General features: G+C 47.2%; 1 protein-coding gene across 6 annotated transcripts in view; it reads right to left on the reverse strand.

Moving 5' to 3' along the window:
• LOC144790811 (uncharacterized) overlaps positions 1-20,905 on the reverse strand; it is a 69,252-nt gene that overhangs the window by 13,085 nt on the left and 35,262 nt on the right. For 5 of the 6 annotated variants that reach the window (XR_013602255.1, XR_013602256.1, XR_013602254.1 and 2 more), the window contains one exon: positions 10,007-11,160. Coding sequence is in view for 1 of the 6 variants with exons in the window: in XM_078665490.1 (XP_078521616.1) it covers positions 10,163-11,146 (984 nt within the window). In the remaining 5 variants the exon portion in view is untranslated. Of the gene's footprint in view, positions 1-9,810; positions 11,161-20,905 lie in introns of those variants that run through there. The other variant, XM_078665490.1, reaches the window with a different exon arrangement.

The raw sequence follows: 20,905 nt of genomic DNA on the forward strand, positions 1-20,905 counted from the left end.
CAAGTGAACGTAAATGCCCAGCATCAAGGCTTGTTTCGTTAGGATGTAACTCTGTTCTCTGTGCCACTTAGGCAGGTGTAGGAGTGACCAGCACCTTTGTGAGGAGATAATGGGGCAGCACTTACAAAACATATCTTAAGCGTGAACAACATCGAGGCCACGGGTGGAAACACACACACTCACTCACTCTCACACACAAAATCTCACACACACTCACTTGTTTTTGCAGCGAGATTGCTGACGTTTCTTTTACTTGCAATGTCAAGATTAGGGAGAGCTTCCCAGGGCCTGGGCGCATGACGACTTCTCCACAATTGTTCTGTGGAAGAGACACAAGGGGGTGCTGTGACTGCTTCCCTGCCCCATGGCTGTGCTTGCTTCCCGGCCCCATGGCTGTGCTTGCTTCCCTGCCCCCTGGCTGCGCTTGCTTCCCTGCCCCCTGGCTGCGCTTGCTTCCCTGCCCCCTGGCTGCGCTTGCTTCCCTGCCCCCTGGTTGCGCTTGCTTCCCTGAACCCTGGCTCCGCTTGCTTCCCTGCCCCCTCGCTGTGCTTGCTTCCCTGCCCCCTCGCTGCGCTTGCTTCCCTGCCCCCTCGCTGCGCTTGCTTCCCTGCCCCCTCGCTGCGCTTGCTTCCCTGCCCCCTCGCTGCGCTTGCTTCCTTGCCCCCTCGCTGTGCTTGCTTCCCTGCCCCCTCGCTGTGCTTGCTCTCCTAGGTGTGTGTGTGTGGCTCTGGGTGTGTGTGGCTCTGGGTGTGTGGGTGTGTGTGGCTCTAGGTGTGTGGGTGTGTGGGGCTCTGGGTGTGTGTGGCTCTGGGTGTGTGGGTGTGTGTGGCTCTGGGTGTGTGGGTGTGTGTGGCTCTGGGTGTGTGGGTGTGTGTGGCTCTGGGTGTGTGGGTGTGTGGCTCTGGGTGTGTGTGGCTCTGGATGTGGGGGTGTGTGTGGCTCTCGGTGTGTGGGTGTGTGTGGCTCTGGGTGTGTGGGTGTGTGTGGCTCTGGGTGTGTGTGGCTCTGGGTGTGTGTGTGTGGCTCTGGGTGTGTGTGTGTGGCTCTGGGTGTGTGTGTATGTGTGTGTGGCTCTGGGTGTGTGGGTGTGTGTGTGGCTCTGGGTGTGTGGGTGTGTGTGTGGCTCTGGGTGTGTGGGTGTGTGTGTGGCTCTGGGTGTGTGGGTGTGTGTGGCTCTGGGTGTGTGTGTGTGTGTGTGTGTGGCTCTTGGTGTGTGTGTGTGTGTGTGTGTGGCTGGCTCTGGGTGTGTGTGTGTGGTAGTAATTGCTGTCTGCTGAGCTCGTCCAGTAGGGTACAATAGGTCTTACATTTGCGAGAGATTAAGCTGTTGGCAATGTAAATTACAATGCCATTTATTTATCTGTTTTCAAAACCAACACATAAATAACATTTTTGTCATTTACAATGCCAATAGCTCTAACTTTTGCAAAGGCGGAACCGTTGCATTGTAAATGCTTGTTTTTTCTTTACAAGAAGAAAATCCCAAAATGGGATTTTATTTTTGTAAAGAAAAAATATAAAGCTCCACTCACCATCAAGATTGTTAAAAAAACTGTTCTTAATTCCGCGCCATATTTCCCAAGCGCAAATACGCCTGGAATACGGATTAACAAACCAGATACCGACAAGACAAGGGGTCCTGGCCAAATATTACTGGTGAATGAGGGCCGCTGAAGATAACACGCTAGCCCATCACTGCTGGGAAGAGGTTGAAAAACAGGCTAGGCAGGCCAATTCCACATGCAAGACGCTTAGGCAAGCGCTTCTATTGCTAAACCTGGACGAAGCTTGGCATTCACCAATGTCATATCTTGCTTTTAAACAAATCACTAACAAAGCCATCAAACAAGCATTGTTGCAAATAGACAAAGCATTAGTGGCTGGCAAAAGTCATGCCTGGATTGTGATGCCAACGTACAAACAACTGAAACAACAATCCTATTTACGAGAATGCTTCAGGGATCACTATAAGAGGAAACTAAGCTTACTGAGATTGGGGTGGTTTCATATCAAAGACCTTACCCCAAAATTGTTACGGACTTGGCCATCTCTGGATTGTCGCCTCTGTGACAAGGAAAAAGAGTAGCTATTACATCTATTATGTATTTGCCCAGCTTTACACAATCTAAGGAAGATCCTCCTGAGGCCAAACCCTAAGAGAAACACAAGTTGGGACCTGCAGGGCGGCTGTAATAAAATGCCTCAGTGGGTCTTCAATACAACTTTCCTGCAAAACAATAAAATTCCTGACATTTGCGGCTCAAGAGCTTGAAAAAAAGGCAGCAGCAAAACAGGAACTAGGACATATGGACACTTCGCACCGGACCCAGATCATCCTTTATGCACTTCACAGCCTACTCTCCTCCCTCTTCTCTTTTATTCCAAGACACTGCAAGCACTTTACTTGAGACAGGGGGGACAGACACATTTAATCAAATATAAGCCCTAACGTGTGCTGCATCCCTTGTTATAACAGTAATTTGCTGGCCCCAATCTTCTAATGAGAGGGCCATTACCTTATAAAGTGCTACTCCTGTTTTTATTCTTCTTGTATATTTAAAAGCGCTCTCCCTGTTTTTACTCATCATGTATATTTGTGCAATACTGCCCAGCACACTGGCATGTTTTATTCTATATGTTGTTGTTTACCACATGGTGGTATGTTCCACCCTTTTACGATTTTAACAAATCAAATAAAAGTATTTCTTCTTCTCCAGTATTTGGGGTGTCTTTCATAGATTCACATGCCTGAATCATTCCCCGTCGTCGGAGTAGGAGTCCCACGGTATATAAAAAAGCAGTAATAAGCCATTTGTACATAGCAAATAACAGTTACAATAAACCAGGAAGTGAAGTAGCCTCAGCTACCAATGAAAAAACTTCCACATTAGTGACCATCCAAGTCATTATGTTAGACCAAACTGCAGCCAATCAGGCCACAGCTCCCACCTAGGTATTCTCCCCAGAGACCCAGGCTGTCAGATTTTTTACCGCACGTCGTGTGATAGGGAGTCTCTCTGAGCTCTGCTCAGTTTTTTCTTATTCTACTTTGAAATTTTGAAAGTTTCTTCTTTCCAACATGTCCACATCTAAGTCCCTTTTCAGGGCTTGTGACTCTTGTGGCAAGGCAAGGCTCTTCAAGGAAGACCCTCATTCTCTCTGCATTTACTGCTTGTATCCAGACCATCAGGCTAAGGAATGCAAGATTTGTCGCACTTTTCCAACTAAAACCCTCAGGGACAGAGAGGGTCGCCTCCTACTATGGATACAACGGAATAAGGACAAGGACTTGCCACTCTCTGAGGTAGGAAGTTTGGCCTCTATGTCTTCTATGGGATCTAGGAAGAGAATAGCTGAGGGTACAGTAACTACCCCTAAGGCTAAGGTGGCGAAACAGGCCCAGCACGCTGCTGAGGAACCTTCAACTTCTAAGGTGAAGAAAGCCTGTCAAAAATCTGTCAAACAGCCTGTCATTAAAAAAACTGTCCCTTTATTGTCACCTCAGAGGCCTACAACCAAGGCAGCACCTTCTCTGCCGGTTTCCTGTCAGACTGCCACTACAGTCACTTCTACTGTGACCTACTCCTCACCAAAACCCTCTTTAGTGGTGTCCTCGGTGTCCTCACCTACTTATGTGCATGTTCAAATTCGTCCCATCTCGTCGACGAAGAAAATGTCACCTACCGTCGACGAGCCTCCGTCGACGAAGCCCTCCTCAGCGTCGAAAAATCCCATCCCGTCGACACTACCGTCGACGAAGAAAGCCTTGCCGTCGACGGCTTCACCGTCGCCGAAGCACCCGTCGACGGACTCATCGTCGACGAGGAAGACTCCGTCGACGATCCAACCGTCGACGAAGAAGACACCGTCGACGGCCCCGTCGACGAAGTCGTCGTCGACGACGGCCTCGTCGACGAAGAAGATAACGCCGTCGACGGCCCCGTCGACGGTCCCGTCGACGGCCCCGTCGACGAAGAAAATTGTTCCGTCGACGACGAAAGTTGTTCCGTCGACGACGACGACGTCGTCGACATCGAAAAATGGATCGTCGACGAGACCTCTCCAGCCACAGTCGTCGACGACGGCGAGTTCGTCCCTCACAGCAAAGTCAATGCCACAGGACTTCTCGATTGCCCAAGGGAATCCAATGACGCCAAAACTGTCAACTTGCACAGATCTTCAAGTATGGTCTGCAAAGAGCAGCACCATATCGTTGCCTTCTCCAGCCACCACTGCGGCGATTTTACAACGCCCATCAGAGTCTACATGTATGTCGCCACTCACGATGCCAGACAGGCTTTTGGATTCCGACGAGGACTCTGGTGGAGACTTGTTTCCGGCGGCTACAAGTCCATCTGACTTGCTCATACACGTTAAGGAACAAGAGGAAGAGGAGCAGGTGACGCAACACACAGGGTTGGATCCTGCACCCCCGTCAGGGACACAAATGCCCATGGAATTATTTAGAAATTTGATGTCCATGTTGGATGATTATTATCAACGATTTCCGCCCTCGGAATCGGGCGAATCACACATCACTTCCCCCCCGCCTAGAGGTACTCCGCATTCGGTCCCTCCTAACAGGGAAGAATCGGTACATGCCCCATCCATGCCGGTACCATCTACTCAACCGGTGGACGACAACTCTGAAGAGGAGGCTCAGGAAGAAGGAGAATTGGATGACTCGGATTCGTCGGAGTATGAAGATTATCAGGCTGACTCCCCTGCTCCAGATGAACAGCCGAAGGCTGAATCACCACCGGTGGATATTGCAAATTTCCATAGAATTATGGATAACGCTACCAAACGATTTCTCATTACCATGGAGACAAAACAGGATGATTGTTTCCTGTATGATTTCAAGAATCTCTCCCAAAGACAGAGCTGGTCGATACCGATCATAGAGTTTATTTGGAAAGAAGGTCTAAAAATCATGGCCACTCCAAACTCTTTACCTCCAGTTTTGCCACGAGTGGATAAAAAATACAGAGCGCCTGCTTCTTCACCGGCTTGCCTGATTGGACAGGCCAAGACAGACTCAGTCATTGCACAAGCAGCTCAAAAGAGGGCGAAAAACCCATCATCTCAAATCTCCACGCCTACAGATAGAGACGGAAGACGACTCGATACCATTGGCAAAAAAGTCTCCACGATTGCAGCAACCACAGTCAGGGTTGCTAATTCTATGGCGATTCTTGGCCGATACGATAGGCAAATGTGGTCTGACATTTCACCTTATATTAAGAAACTGCCTGAACCGGACCGGTCTGAGGCGATCAAAATTCTACAAGAAGGGGAGTGTGCATCGTCAGAGATCATTGACGCCGCAGTGGATGTAGCAGCTACAGGCTTCAGACAATTGGCAGGAGCCGCAGTCCTTCGGAGAGAGGGATGGTTGAAATCTACATCTTTTAGACATGAAGTACAGTCCAAGGTCTTAAATATGCCTTATGATGGCGAGTTCCTATTCGGCTCGCACGTGGATGAAGCTTTGCAGGCCATCAAAAAGGATACTGAAACTGCACGATCTTTGGGCACTCTGCAGTTTCGTAAATCTTCCTTTCGTGGCGCAAGAGGAAGGGGAAATTTCTCCAATAGGGGAGGATATTACCAACAGCGTAACTACACCACTTCTCAAAACACACAGAGGTACCAGCCATATAAGCAACAGCCTTATGGCCAAAGACGTAACTCTTACACACAGCCCCGAGGAAAACCAACATATCGTGGAAGAGATAACACCAACAAGAAGTGAAGTTCACTTCCTGCCGCCAAAGTGTCCCCGCCAAAAACAAATTGGAGGAAGAATATCCCAACATTACTCAAAATGGTCCAAGATTACTACAGACAAATGGGTGCTGGATGTGGTATCCAAGGGACACATTTTAGAATTTGTAAAAACCCCTCCAAATTCTCCTCCAAAAGGGCCGCCCCCAGCACATCTCAAGGAACTCTTCATCCAAATCAATTCCATGATTCGAAAAGGGGCAATCGAGAGAGTACCTCGACACCAGAGAGGGACAGGTTTCTACTCTCGTTTTTTCTTGATACGCAAAAAATCAGGGGAATGGCGCCCAATCCTCGATTTGCGTGCCCTGAACAAATTCATCAAAAAATTGACGTTCAGAATGTTAACACTCCAGGAGATCCTACAGTTTTTGGCAGAAGGGGACCACTTGGCAACACTCGACCTTCAGGATGCCTACTTCCACGTCCCTATCTTCCCCAGACACAGGAAGTTCCTAAGGTTCAGAGTGGCTGGCAGGGATTTCCAATTCAAGGTGCTTCCCTTTGGACTACGTTCAGCCCCGAGAGTATTCACGAAAATGCTAGCACCCGTAGCGGCGCACCTACGATTACAGGGAATTCAAATATACCCTTATCTGGACGATTGCCTTATCAAGGCCAATTCCTACGCCACAGCAAACGACCATGTCCAAAAATGCCTTTGCCTCTTTCAAAGCCTGGGGTTTTCAGTGAACTTCGAGAAGTCAGATCTAATTCCATCTCAAAGAAAGTCCTTCTTAGGAGCAACACTGGATTCCAAGCTCGCCCAGGTCTTCATTTCAAACGAAAGGCAGCAAAAGATCAGAACGATGGCAACCACACTCCTCAGAAAAGAGTACGTTTCTGTTCGGAGATTCAAATCTTTCCTAGGGATGATCTCTTCGTGCATCCCTCTCACTCCAAACTGTCGTCTGAGGATGAGACCATTACAAGAGGAACTCAGTCACCAATGGGTGCAGGTATCGGGGTCCTTCGAGGATCTCATTACACTGACGCCTCGAATGAAGGACACAATCCTGTGGTGGAGTCAGGCACGCAACCTACAAATCGGCTGTGCCTTCCTCGCAGAAGTCCCAAGGTTCATCTTGACCACGGATGCCTCCCTAGAAGGTTGGGGCGCTCACCTTCAAGGGATGACGATCAGCGGCAAATGGGACGCTCAACAGAAGAAATGGCACATCAATCTGCTGGAGTTACGAGCCATTTTCCTCGCCCTAAAATCCTTTCTGGCAATCCTACAAGGCTCCACAGTGTTGATTCGAACAGACAACACAACGAGCATGCATTACCTGAACAAGCAGGGGGGCACAAGATCAGCCCGGTTGTCTCAACAGGCTCAAGAGATCTGGACTTGGGCTCTGGATCACGACATCAACTTGTCAGCGGTGCATGTTCCGGGAGTAGCCAATGTATTGGCAGATTCGCTGAGCAGATCCAAGAACAGCACTCACGAATGGGAACTGCATCAGCCGGCGCTGGATCGGATCTTCCAGAGATGGGGTCTCCCCGATCTGGACCTGTTTGCAACTTATCAGAACAAGAAATGTACTCACTTTGCGAGCTGGATTCCCCACAGGGACTCTTGCGGGGACGCTCTCTCACTCAATTGGGAACGGATCTTTGCCTACGCCTTCCCGCCAATTCCGCTCATACCCAAAGTCATCAAGAAAATGAGAAAGCAACCGTGTCGAATTATCCTGATTGCTCCACGGTGGCCACGACAATATTGGTTCACGCAGCTTCTCCTTCTATCAGAATGCGAGCCAATTCAACTGCCCAGAATTCCACACCTTCTAACAATCCAAGAAGGCAAGGTGTTTCATCCAGACCCTCAATCTCTGAAATTATCGGCTTGGCTCCTCAACACCACGAGTTTGCGCACTTGAACATTCCACAAGACTGTCAGGAAGTCCTGGCCAATGCTAGGGCGCCTTCCACAAACAAAACTTACAAACTAAAGTGGAAACGTTTCTGTGTTTGGTGCCAAACTATGAATTTGCATCCAATGACTGCGAAGCCAGAAGCGATATTACCCTTCTTTTTGCAGCTCGCTAAATCAGGTTTGGCGCACTCAACACTTAAAGTGTTCTTGGCCGCCATATCACGTTACCGTCAAGACGGTAAGACTTCTCTATACTCCTCAAGGATAATACAACAATTCTTTAAAGGCTTATTTCGTATGTTTCCACCTGTACGCCGGCCACCTCCATCTTGGCATTTAAATATAGTCCTAGCACAGCTTCTTCGCCATCCCTTTGAGCCTATTCATAAGGTCGATCTCAAGTTCATCACTTGGAAGGTTGCATTGCTGCTGGCACTAACATCGGCCAGACGAGTGAGTGACATGCAAGCATTCACCATTAAGCCACCATTCTTGCAATTCACACCTGACTCTGTGATACTACGCACCAACCCGAAGTACATGCCCAAAGTACCATCGGATTTTCATCTCAATGAGCCTGTGATACTTAAGACATTTTTTCCCAATCCGCAGTCACCAGCTGAGCGGACTTTACACACATTAGACATTAAGAGATGCCTTAAATTTTATCTTTCAAGAACAGCTGCCATCAGGAAGACGGATCAGCTATTTGTGGCATATGGCAGACCAAGACAAGGGTGTGCTGTTTCAAAACAGACTATCGCCAGGTGGGTCTCATCCACGATAGGGTTATGCCATCAACAAGCAGGTAAACCCTTACAGACCTTACCTAGAGCCCATTCTACAAGAGCAGTCTCCTCTTCAACTGCGTTATTTGCTGGTGTGCCTCTCCCGCATATTTGCAGAGCAGCAACATGGTCCAGCAGGCACACATTCACGAGGCATTACTGTCTGGATTCTTCAAGCGACACCGATGCCTCGGTGGGGAGAGCAGTCCTGCGAAATCTGTTTCAGTAAGGTGAGCCTCTGGTGTTCTCTCCCACCTCCTTTCCACTCTTTACGCTTTCTTATGATGTTGCATTGCTTTCTGTTTATGCATGATAACTATGTTTTGGCGTATAAGAGCGAGATATTGTATTACTGCTAACTACTCGGATTCAGGCATGTGAATCTATGAAAGACACCCCAAATACTGGAGAAGAACAATAGTTACTTACCAGTAATCTGTGGTTCTCCAGTATTGGTGTCTTTCATAGATTCACATGCACCCACCCACCTCCCCTCAGAGTCTCACCCAGACTGTTATGATATAGCTGTATATACTCTGGTACACTCCAGTGCTACAAAAATCTGACAGCCTGGGTCTCTGGGGAGAATACCTAGGTGGGAGCTGTGGCCTGATTGGCTGCAGTTTGGTCTAACATAATGACTTGGATGGTCACTAATGTGGAAGTTTTTTCATTGGTAGCTGAGGCTACTTCACTTCCTGGTTTATTGTAACTGTTATTTGCTATGTACAAATGGCTTATTACTGCTTTTTTATATACCGTGGGACTCCTACTCCGACGACGGGGAATGATTCAGGCATGTGAATCTATGAAAGACACCAATACTGGAGAACCACAGATTACAGGTAAGTAACTATTGTTCTTCCCTCATATGAGAGTCTTCTCCCATGGCGGTGCTGCTCACCAATCTGGCAATGACAAAGTGACAGTAGCGGGGGGCATTATAATCTTTTTACTGTTTCTTACCACCAGATTTTTCTTGGAGAAAAGGAACAGTAAAAGATTACTACATTTTTGGCCGAGCATTGAAATCGGGCGGGTGGATCTTCATGTTAGCAATATGTATGCTAACGCCATAATACATACATAGCAACATTAACAATTCCATATGAACACAGGTAAGGCCATTTTATGGAACTTAATACATTTCAAGCAGAGTATGATGCCACCTTGTTGATAATATCAAAAATTCTGAAAAACATGAACAAAGAAACAATCTAGTCTTATATAATAACAACTCTAAAGAACAACGTTTATTAACCCCTTCCATGCTCATGACGGAACGGTTCCGTCATGAGCGTCGGTTGAGCTGTGCTCATGACGGAACCGTTCCGTCATGGTTCCATAAGCCCAATGGAACGTTCAGCACAGCGCAGGAATCTGCGCCGCGCTGAAGCGGTTAAGAAGTATTTCCCTCTCATACATACACATGTCTATAAAGGCATTTTAGCAAGAATCTTTTTTCTTTTTTCTACAGGTTTTGCATGCAAAATGATATCTCCTTTAATAAAATTCCTGCAATGGAAACAACTTCAACAGGGGTATGCACCTCGTTCTTTCACAATGTTACAATTGTACTTTACTGTGGAATGTGGGCCGAGCGGTTCTTGTGTATCATGGATATGCATCCTAGTTGGTTTGACATTGACATCTGATGACTTTGACGAAACCCAGTGCATCCTCCAATATTATATTCTTGTTAACTCTATGCTGAGTGGTTATTGTTCTCTAAATGCGGAACAACCGCATCATTGTAGAATTTTTCCAGCTTAGGCTCAGTCGCCTTCCAGAACTTAGCATCAAACTTAACAGGAGCAATGGTGGTCTCCTTCTCAGTGTACACCACAAAGTCAGTCTTCTTGACGCCTGTGGTTGCCATCTGTGTCTGCACCTGTGTGTAGTATGGGTGGTCTTTCTTGAGAGTGTAGGAATCACCAGCTGGGGTCAAGCAGAAGTTGTCATCTTTGCAGGCTTCTCTTATTGTGTGGTCTTTGTGTTTGTACGGGCACTTGACCTCCAGGAGGCCAATGGGCTTTCCAGTAGAGTTATTCTTAACAACACCATCTGGAGTGGCAGCCAGCCAGGTCTTCTTTGGGTGAATGAAGGTGCCACAATCTTCAACTTTGATGCCTCCTCTTGAATTCCTGGACTTGAGGTGCTCATATTCCTGGACTGCCCTCTTTTCATTCTGAATTCCCCAGGAGGTAGCTGGGGTCTGTATGACAGGGCTCTGACCCACAACTGCCTTGAGATAAGACTGTGGCACTTCTGAACTCTTATCATTCACAAAATGGCTATTGGCAATCTTGTGTGCTACAGATGCCGTGATGCGGTTTTCGCGCCATTCATGCCATTTTGGGTTGTCTTGCTGACCCCGTGTTTCCTTCTCTATTGCTTTGACTGCCTTCCCCAGGGTTATATTAGATGATGATGTTCTACTAGAATTGCTTTTTTGAAGGGATTTGGCACTGCTGGCAGCCTTGTAAGAGGGTGCAGACATGGTGGTACCCTTAGAGTGCGTACCCTGAGCTGTGCGTTTGCCCGTTGAGAAGGATGTAGTTGTGGTCTTTGCCCTTCCTGAAGCTGGGTTAGAGCTCGTGGAGCCTGATTTGGATGCTGGGGCCCTGGCACCCTTCACGGAGGATAATCTGTTTCCTCCTCTGGAGGCAGTACTTGTAGAGCGGCCCATTGTTCAAGGTAATTCTGTGTAAGAAAACAGAAATCTAAAACTTTAGAAAAGAACAACTAATTGACATCAACAGAGACAGGACACAGCTGTGTAATGCATAGTTCTATAAACAGCACCAGATTGTCAGAAATTTTTAAAATAGTTTTTTAAAATATAAATTAAACAACAAGATAGCAAGGAATATTCACGATTTTGAACTATTTCTCATGGGTTGAAGTAACCATGTACATTATTGAATACATTACTTACCGGTAATCTTTATTACCCGAAACCTTAGTCCTACCCATCCCAGTCCATGCTATGTGAGGATGGCCTCCTTATAAACACAGTTTGCAAAGACCTGTGTATATTTGTATTACAAACCCCTCCTTCTCACATCAAGAATTGCTTTTAAGGAAGCTGCATTGATGAATAAGAGACCAACAGGGCTGTCGGGGGGGGGGGGGGATCTTGGACAGGGACGGGGAGAACTAAGGTTTCAGGTATTGAAGATTACCAATAAGTAATGTTTCATTATCCAAAAACTCAGCCCCCGTCCCATCCCATACTAGAAAAGGATATACATAAGCTAATGTTCAATTGTTCAATGTTTACAAACGAGAATAAAACAAGGAAATTAAATTTTATGATCTCTTTTTTTTCTATTGAATTGGAACAATGCTAAATTAGTTTTTCACTACAGCAAGGCCTATCTTTCCCATAGGTTAACATTGGAGCTGCCTTGTAATATCTTACAAGTGTATCTTCCAATTGGGAGTTGATAGAAATTGGAGTTTGGTGTCTCTGGACTCACACTTTAAAAATACATCTTTTAGTGAAGTTGGTTTCTAAATTGCAGGTCTGAAATGCTACTTTTAGGAAGTTGGCATTTTCTTTTTTAACCATTCTGTGCTTCTGAATACACGTCTGGGTCAGAGTGACAGTTGGGCTCTTGTGCATTCACACAGTCATACAAAAGGAGCCGAGATGTGCCCTGCATATCCTGATGGCCCATTACTAGGCTGATGGGTCTTCCTGAACTAGAGTGGTGGGAGGAGTTGACACTTGCACCTAAATAGGGCTGTGCCTGTCCCCTCACAAAGACGTCTCCATCCACCTGTAGCATGTCTGCAACCAGGGCCAGGAAGGGCATGGTCTTGGCCACTACAAAGATCTTTCTTTTAAGTTTGCCTAATTCAACGGCTAAATTGGATATATGTACTGCTGGACCTCTGACACATATACTAAGAACACTTCTGGACTGAGGGCATTCTGCCAGGAAGATCTGTGCTGTTGGCAGCAGGGCCTGCCACTTTTCTGTTTGCTTTGATGTACTGGGCTGCTGCTTGCTTCTTCTGCCTGGGAGTGAAAGGACTGAACTTTGCTTTCTACATTCTGCTTTCCAAGTTTCTCCAAGGGCTTGAGTTGAGCTTCCCCCGTTGGAAGTCTCAGGGTCATCAAAGACTTCATCTGCCAGCACATGGACTCCTCTGCTGCAAAGTGGTGCCAATTTCAGTTCTGGGCCCTTGGAAGTGAGATCTGGTGCAACAAGAAGAAAATTCACTGCATTGATTCCAAGCGTCATTTCGGAACCAGCGCATCATTACAAACCTTGACGCATCTCAGCTGCCTGCACCGAAGCATGGTCCCGCTCGACACAACGACAGTTGCTTCTAAAGCAGGCCCCAACTTTTCACCGCAGAGCCCCTAAAGAACCACAGCTGAGTGAGTCTCGAGCACCGCATCACCGAAGTCCATGACGCACCACCAGCTTCAAAACCGTAGATTCGATGCAGCACGACTTGACTTTCGACGCATCATTGACGCTAAGCGTCACTTTCATCATTGACAACGCAGTAAGGACCAAGTTACCGTACCCACAAATGACGCATTACCTCCCCTGCGCCATGCATCGTCACTGGAAGTTAGTTGCTAAACGACTCTGCACCGCCTTAAGGAACCAATAAATCACCATCTACATTGGGTGTCACCTCCTCTGCGCAATGCACTGTCCCCGAGCGACAATGTGCCAACGACCTGCTTAGCCATAAGGAACTGATGCTACACCTGCTTTTTCAGCGTGTCACCTCCCCTGCTCCATGCATCGTCTTTGATTTTTGATGCATCGAAGGTACTTTGTCCTGGTCAAGGGCAAGCATTGATTTCTAGAAGCTATAACTATTTAATTTTTGAAAATTCTTGACTTGTGCATGTTGGAGTTTGGTTGCTCTTGTTTTAATCAGATACATATTGGCTATTTTTCTAAACTGGTGTGGAATCCATTTGTAGTGTTCTCACTGTGTGAGTGTGTGTGTGTCTGTTTGTGTGTGTCTTGTGTGTACTTTTCTCATCGCCTCCAAGATAAACCTGCCAAGCTACTAAGGGGGTGAGCAGGGTTATTCTGAGGGTGTAACTTACCCTGTCTAGAGAGAGGGTCCCTAGTTGGACAGGGTGCGAACCACTGCCAACTACAGACCCCATTTCAAACAGCGGAAAGCCTATTTTAAATGTTTTCACTGAATATTTTTTATTCAGAAATTGTGGAACCGATCATTTGTCCACATCCACTTCATTCTTTAAGCACCATTTGCCTCAAAACATCACACCAGGGTGTCTGCTCTAGATTGCGCTCTTCATATTGGCGAAAAGTATTCCTCAAGGGTTGGTGCTTGGTCAAACCCAAGAACTTCCTGAATGTGGGTGATCATATGTCATAAATGCACTCCCTGTACACACTTCCCTTTTAGGCTAGTATCTTCTTCCTCTTTATTTAGAGTCCATTGCCTGTATTTTTTCAGCAGGATCACCCAAAGCAGATGACACTGCCTCCTCGAAAAGAGACTGGAAGTCACCATTTCAGAGTCCCATTGTTACTCTAAGTCCACATGCTGTCTCTTATCTTCATTCACCCTTTAAGCCTTCCATAGCTGCCTATAAGATAGTGTTAGCACTGCTCTGACAGCAAACACTTCCTGGTTATAAGGGGTTTCTATAGAGACGAAATCTCATCTCGCCAGATTTCGTCCCGGTAGAAAAAAACACCTCCAGTGCTCTGCAAGCTATGGTCTAGCATGCTCCCACGGGCCTGGTCACAGCTTAATTTACCCCACTGTAGAGGAGTAATACTGCAGTATAGATTGGCTGCCCAGCCTTAGAACCCTGCGTCCCAGCACTGCACTTAGACGTGGGGACTGGGCCTGCTGGCCACACCCGAAAAATCTTCCCCTAGCAGAAAGGGTTAAAACGAAGATGCGTGTTAACAAGCATCTACAAGTATGAATAAAACATTTGTTTGAACACGATTTATCCCAGAATTTCATCATACATTAAACTTCTGTGTTTCTTACCATTTCTGTGCGAGACACAACAGGAAAAAGCAATTCTTGATGGGAGAAGGGACCTTTTGTGGGTAGGATAAGGGTTTAGTGATATAAACAAGCACTGGTAATGCATCGGTTTCGCCTACGTAATGAATAAAGAGATTTTTTCATCAATCATTGTCCGGAGGAAGGAAAGAGCTCCCTGACAGATAAAACGGAAGTGGAGAGGATGTGGCGCAGTGGCCACAGCTGCTGACTCAAGATCTGGCGATTGGTTCGAGTCTCTGCGGCGCTGCGCAACATTCTGTGATTCTATGCAAATCACTTAATCTCACTGGGTGATAAATTGTTATATAAATATGCTGCAAGAGTAAAAGGCAAAGCTTTATGAAAATATAGTTCCACCAAAGCGGTTGTTAACAGTATTTCGGATGCAGGAAACTGATAAGAGAAGCAAATGAGGATCAAGCATTGGTAAATGCAGGAAAATATGCTACAGCCAATAGAAATGGAGAAAAGATAAATGGCACCCACAGAAGGACCTTTTAAGTTTATATTACAAAACAATAGATTTCTCAAGCACAGCACTAGCGCTGTGCAGGCAAAACCTAAAAAGAAACCAGACTTTTCAAGCTCTTTTGACGAGGAGGCCCTCCGCACATAGGGCCCTATTATGATGGCACCCCTGCGTAAGAGGGACCGTCCGCATGGGCAGCGGCGGTCCCTCCACAGTAATTAGGATGTGACCGCCACCCTGGCGGTCACATCCTGTATTTTTTACATTGCGGCGGGTGCTGCTTGAAGCAGCACCCGCCGCAATGTAAAAAATGAAAGCAGTGCATTTGCATGCACAAAGCGGCAGGCACCGCGCGGTGCCTGCCGCTTCGTGCACGCAAAGGCAGGGGGGTACCATAGGTACCCCCCATGTGCACCCCCCACCCCCCCTTCACCCAGGGGCCCGCTACGGGCCCCCGAGGTGAAGATCCACATGCTTTTCCTCGGCGGAGAATCCGCCGCGGAAAAGCATGTTTGCACAGCCATCCTAATATGTCTGGCGGTGTCTGAGAGACACCGCCACCATATTAGGCCTTTTCCGCCACGGTTGTAAGCCAACCGCGGCGGAAAAGCGGCGGACAGAAACCAGGACCCAACAGCCATCCTAATGTGGTGGTGGGTCTTTGGTGGGTCCGCAGAGGATTTTCCGCATCCTCAGGGCCGGCGGTGGCTTCTGCCGGCCCGGAGGATGCGGAAAATCCTCCATCGTAATGTGCCCCTTTGTATGTACCTGGACAGGGGGACAGGTTTTGGGGTAATGCTTGTAAGATTATCTATAACGGGAGTGTTCAGTTTACGTCCTATAAAGTAATGGCTTAAAATGTAAAAATGTTAAGCACCAGCATGCTATAAAATAGAAACACTTTCTTATGAGCATGTGATTGCTTGTAAATTTTGAAAATATTAACAACATAATAGAGAATACAATTGTTTAACTACCTTTAGCCTTGAAGCCAACTCAGTAAAGTGGTGGGATGTGTTGACTTTTATATGTGTTGAAATATTTTTATCTACAAACTGGTAGAGACATTTATTGGATATATTACCTGCACTAACACATCAAATTCACAACAGTGCGGTAGGCACCCAAACAGAGAATTGTATTTAGAAACCGCATAAATGGTGCATGAATAAACAGGGCGACAGCGTAGTCCAACAAAATCTCCAAACAAATGGAAATAAAATACATTTTGTGGAATTTGTCTGCACCTGTACCCTCACTGCACTCTAAGTCGCTTATTTTTGAAGAAGCTCACTTTTCATAGTTTGAGAACACCGTATATGCCCTGCCCACCACCCAGCCAGCACTAAAAACAGATTTCCATTTTAAAGACATCAACATGAGTGGCATGATGGGAGGCGGACACAGATTTTCTGGATAATCAAATGAAATAAAGTGCTATTGCGCAATATAAGAAAACTAAATAAATGAACATGGAAGCCAAATGCTGTCCAGGAAAGTCAACCTATCTTGCTTTTTCAGACTCATTCTATGAAGAGGTGTTCAAGGTGTGTGGTTTACCAGAGCCAGGGCCACTGGAATTATGAAACAGGGGTGGGGGTGCTGAGGCGGGCCAAATTATGTGGTGGAGTGGAGTAAATTATGCAGTGAGAAATGATACATTATGTAGCATAATGCGGCACATTTTGTGATACTGTTACTTCATTAGTTTGACAGTTTTACACGTTAACGTTGTCTGAGCCCAGGTTTCCAGCTGCGGCCTGTCCGTACAGTCGAAGAGGCCCTGACCCTCATCTTTTTCCAGTGAAGAAGAGTGTCTGTCAGGGTGAGCAAAGGAAAACCGGATAGCCACTCTTCTTGTTCAGGTCAGGCAGCCAGGAGCTAGACATGCGCTAAATGCACAGGCTCCTGGCCGCATGAGCTAATCTTTGTCAGGCTGAGGATTATGAGCACAGATTGCTTTGTTATGCCCCCCCCAGGTTTGCTTTTAAAAGATCTAGAAACCTGCGTGATCAGTTGGTACATACTCGCCCTAGGCAGGAGATGAAGACTACGGGACTCCCTTGCCGGCATCACCCATGCGGTGGATGCTCTGTATGTGACCTGACGGGGAAAGTCAGTAATGTGCAACTGGAGAACGTGGTATTTGAACAAATTTACCAACTGCAACACCACCAACGTTATATACCGTTTGACATGCCCATGCAGGCTTCACTATATTGGTTTGACAATAAAAGCGGTGAATTCTATAGCGCTGCAAGGAAGATATAACAGGCAATTATGGGCAGACATTGCTCCGTACCTTTCTGACCTGTCGGAAGACACAAAGGAAGAGATTCAAGCTTTGCTTCTAGAAGGTCAGTCTTCGGCCTCTGAATTAATAGACTGTGCTCTAGACGTTGCCATGACTGGTTTCAGACAACTAGCAGGAGCAGCTGTATTGCGAAGGCAGGGGTGGCTCAAGTCTACCTCTTTCAGGCAGGAGGTACAATCTAAGATCCTGAACATGCCATACGATGGGCAACAACTGTTTGGCGCTAAAATTGATGAAGCGCTACAAGCGATAAAGAAGGACACAGATACAGCGAGGGCACTCGGCACGCTGCAATTTAAAAACCAGTCCTTTTGTGGGAACAGGGGCAGAGGCCAGTCCTCTTACAGAGGCAATTATCAAAATAGACCCTCGTATTCGTATGGACAAGGCAAGTCTCAATACCAACCACGCCAACAGCAACAGAGCAGGCAGTCCTCTTTTGGAAGGTCCAACTTTCGTGGAAAGTCCCAGCGGAAACCCACTGGCGGACGCCAATGACCTATTACTACAGCCAGTCCATCCCTCATCTCCTTCTTTCAAACTTGGAGGAAAACTGACCCATTTCCTCAACAACTGGAGGAGGATAACAACGTACCGGCGGGTCCTCCAGTTAATTCAATTCGGCCATTCTCTGGAATTCGAAATTATCCCTCCGACCACCCCTCCTCGCCCTCTGCCCCACAAACACCTACGATTGCTCCTTCAAGAAATCTCAATCATGCTCCAAAAAGGGGCAATAGAGCGAGTACCATCAACCCACAAGGGAAGAGGATTTTATTCCCGCTTCTTCCTCATTCAAAAGAAGGAGAAGAAATGGAGGCCCATTCTAGACCTCAGGGCGCTCAACACATTCTTAAAGAAGCAATCGTTCCGCATGGTCACGATTCAGAAGATCTTGGGTCTGCTGGAGGAGGGAGACGTCATGACGTCTTTGGACCTACAGGACGCATACTTTCACGCCCCAATCCACAAGAATCACAGGATATTCCTACGATTTGCAGTGGCAGGCCAACACTATCAGTTCTGTGTCCTCCCTTTTGGTCTCAAGTCTGCACTCCGGATCTTCACCAAGTGTCTCTCCCCGGTGGCAGCATTCCTCAGACAGCATGACCATCAAGTCTTCCCGTATTTGGACGACTGGCTGGTGAAGGCACCATCCTTGTAAGGCGCGATCAAATCCTCCAACGCCTGTCTCAATCTCTTCAGGAACTTGGGTCTTAAGCTCAATCAAGACAAGTCCACCTTGCATCCCTCTTGGGTCATTACCTTCCTCGGAGCGACACTAAATACAACAGCTGCAAAGGCTTTCCCTTCTCAGGAGAGAACACGCAAGCTTATCTCTCTGGCCGCATCAGTGTCTTCGAAGAAGACTTTGACAGTCCGGACCTTCAAATCCCTCTTGGGAATGATGTCCTCATGTATTCTACTTATACCACACTGTCGTATACGGATGCGTCCGCTCCAGGAAGCTTTGTCCAGGCTGTGGACACAATGCATGGCAGATCGTTGAGGCATTACAGTGGTGAAGGTCGCTCAAGAACCTCTCGCAAGGGCTGTCGTTCCTGCTTCCGGCGGCGCCCCCCGTCATTACAACGGACGCCTCTCTGGAGGGTTGGGGAGCAGTCCTACAAGAATTGAGGATCAGCGGCAGATGGTCACCGCAGGAGACACAACTCCATATCAACCTACTGGAGTTGAGGGCAGTCTTCCTAGCCTTGCAGTCCTTCTTGCCAAGGATCAAGAACTCCCTAGTGCTCGTCAGGACCGACAACACTACGACGATGCACTACCTGAACAAACAGGGAGGGACGCGTTCGCTAATACTCTCTTGCGAATCGCAGAAGATCTGGAACTGGCTCATTCTCCACAACGTTTTGTTGAGAGTGGAGTACGTCCCAGGCAAGGACTATGTCATTGCAGACGCCCTAAGCAGGCAGAAGTCTTCCTTACACGAATGGGAGCTAGATATAGCGACCGCTGCTCAGGTCTTCTCAAGATGGGGGACACCGCCAATCGACCTATTTGCAACCAGGGAGAACGCCAAATGCCAAAACTTCGCAAGCTGGCATCCCCAACCAGGGTCTCTCGGAAATGCATTTTCCATCGCATGGCGCAACGTCTTTGCGTACGCATTTCCACCATTTCCGATGATACCCAGTACCCTCAGGAAAATGAAGGCGGAGCCTTGCACTTTAATTCTGATAGCCCCATCTGGCCGAGACAACATTGGTTCACAGACCTCCATCGCCTGTCACTGCAGCCGCCAATACGGCTTCGTCAGCATCCATCTCTACTGACGATGAGCAACAAACAGATTCAGCACCCGGATCTGAGATCTCTCAGGTTATCGGCTTGGCTCCTGAGTACCGAGAGTTCAGCAAGTTAAACATCCCGCAGGATTGTAAGGATGTTCTAGCCAGGGCACAAGCGGACAGCACTAATAAGACTTATTCCCTGAAGTGGAAACGCTTCTGCATCTGGTGTGCGGACAAAGGTTTACGTCCTTTCGCCGCCTCCCCAGAACAAATATTACCATACTTGCTTCATTTGGCGCAGTCGGGCCTTGCCCACTCCTCCATAAAAGTACATTTGGCGGCTATCTCACGGTTTAAAAGGACACCTAAAGAACCCTCTCTCTGGTCTAGTAGACTGGTAAAGCAATTCCTTAAAGGTCTCTATAGATCTTTTCCTCGACCACGGATGGTCCCTCCAACATGGCATCTAAATGTGGTTCTTAACCAACTAATGAAACACCCTTTCGGACCCATTCACAAGGCAGACTTGAAGTACATTTCGTGGAAGACGGCTCTACTCCTGGCACTTACTTCAGCAAGGAGGGTCAGTGAACTGCAGGCTCTTTCCATCCACGACCCCTTCCTGCAGTTTAGAGATGACAGAGTTATTTTAAGGACCAATCCTAGGTTTATTCCTAAGGTCCCCTCGGACTTCCACTTGAATGAGCCTGTGATCCTCAGATCATTATTTCCGAATCCCAGTACTACAGCTGAGAGATCGCTGCACTCATTGGATCTTAAAAGATGTCTCAAATTTTATATTGATAAGACCTAACATTTCAGAAAATCTAACCAGCTCTTCATTGCCTTCAGTAGACCTAGAAAGGGTCTACCGATTACCAAGCAAAGCATCTCCAGATGGATCTCTTCGGCAATTGCCTTCTGCCACGACAGAGCCGGACATCCATTGCACTCTAAAATCAGAGCACACTCTACAAGAGCCATGTCGACTTCTATGGCACTGTTTTCAGGAGTGCCAGTCCTCGACATCTGCAGGGCGGCAACGTGGAAGTCGCCGCATACCTTCACCAGGCACTACTGCCTGGATACAGAGCTGATGAAGGATGCAGCAGTGGGACAAGCAGTGCTACGTCATCTATTCCAATAAGGTGAGCCTTCCTCCATCCCTCCATCCTTTTCTGGTATGCACATTTCACTATTACTGTTTCTTATTCATGTCTTTTGATGGTTCATGGTCGCATGATTTGTATTATCTACTGACTTATGTATGATGCTCCATCAGAAATGTGCACAAGATATTGCTTGCTACTCTGATTCAGGCATGTGAATCTATGAAAGACACCCATAATACTGGATAAGAAATGCATTACTTAC

The sequence above is a fragment of the Lissotriton helveticus genome, chromosome 11, assembly GCF_964261635.1.
Source record: "Lissotriton helveticus chromosome 11, aLisHel1.1, whole genome shotgun sequence".
NCBI classification, from domain to species: Eukaryota; Metazoa; Chordata; class Amphibia; order Caudata; family Salamandridae; genus Lissotriton; species Lissotriton helveticus.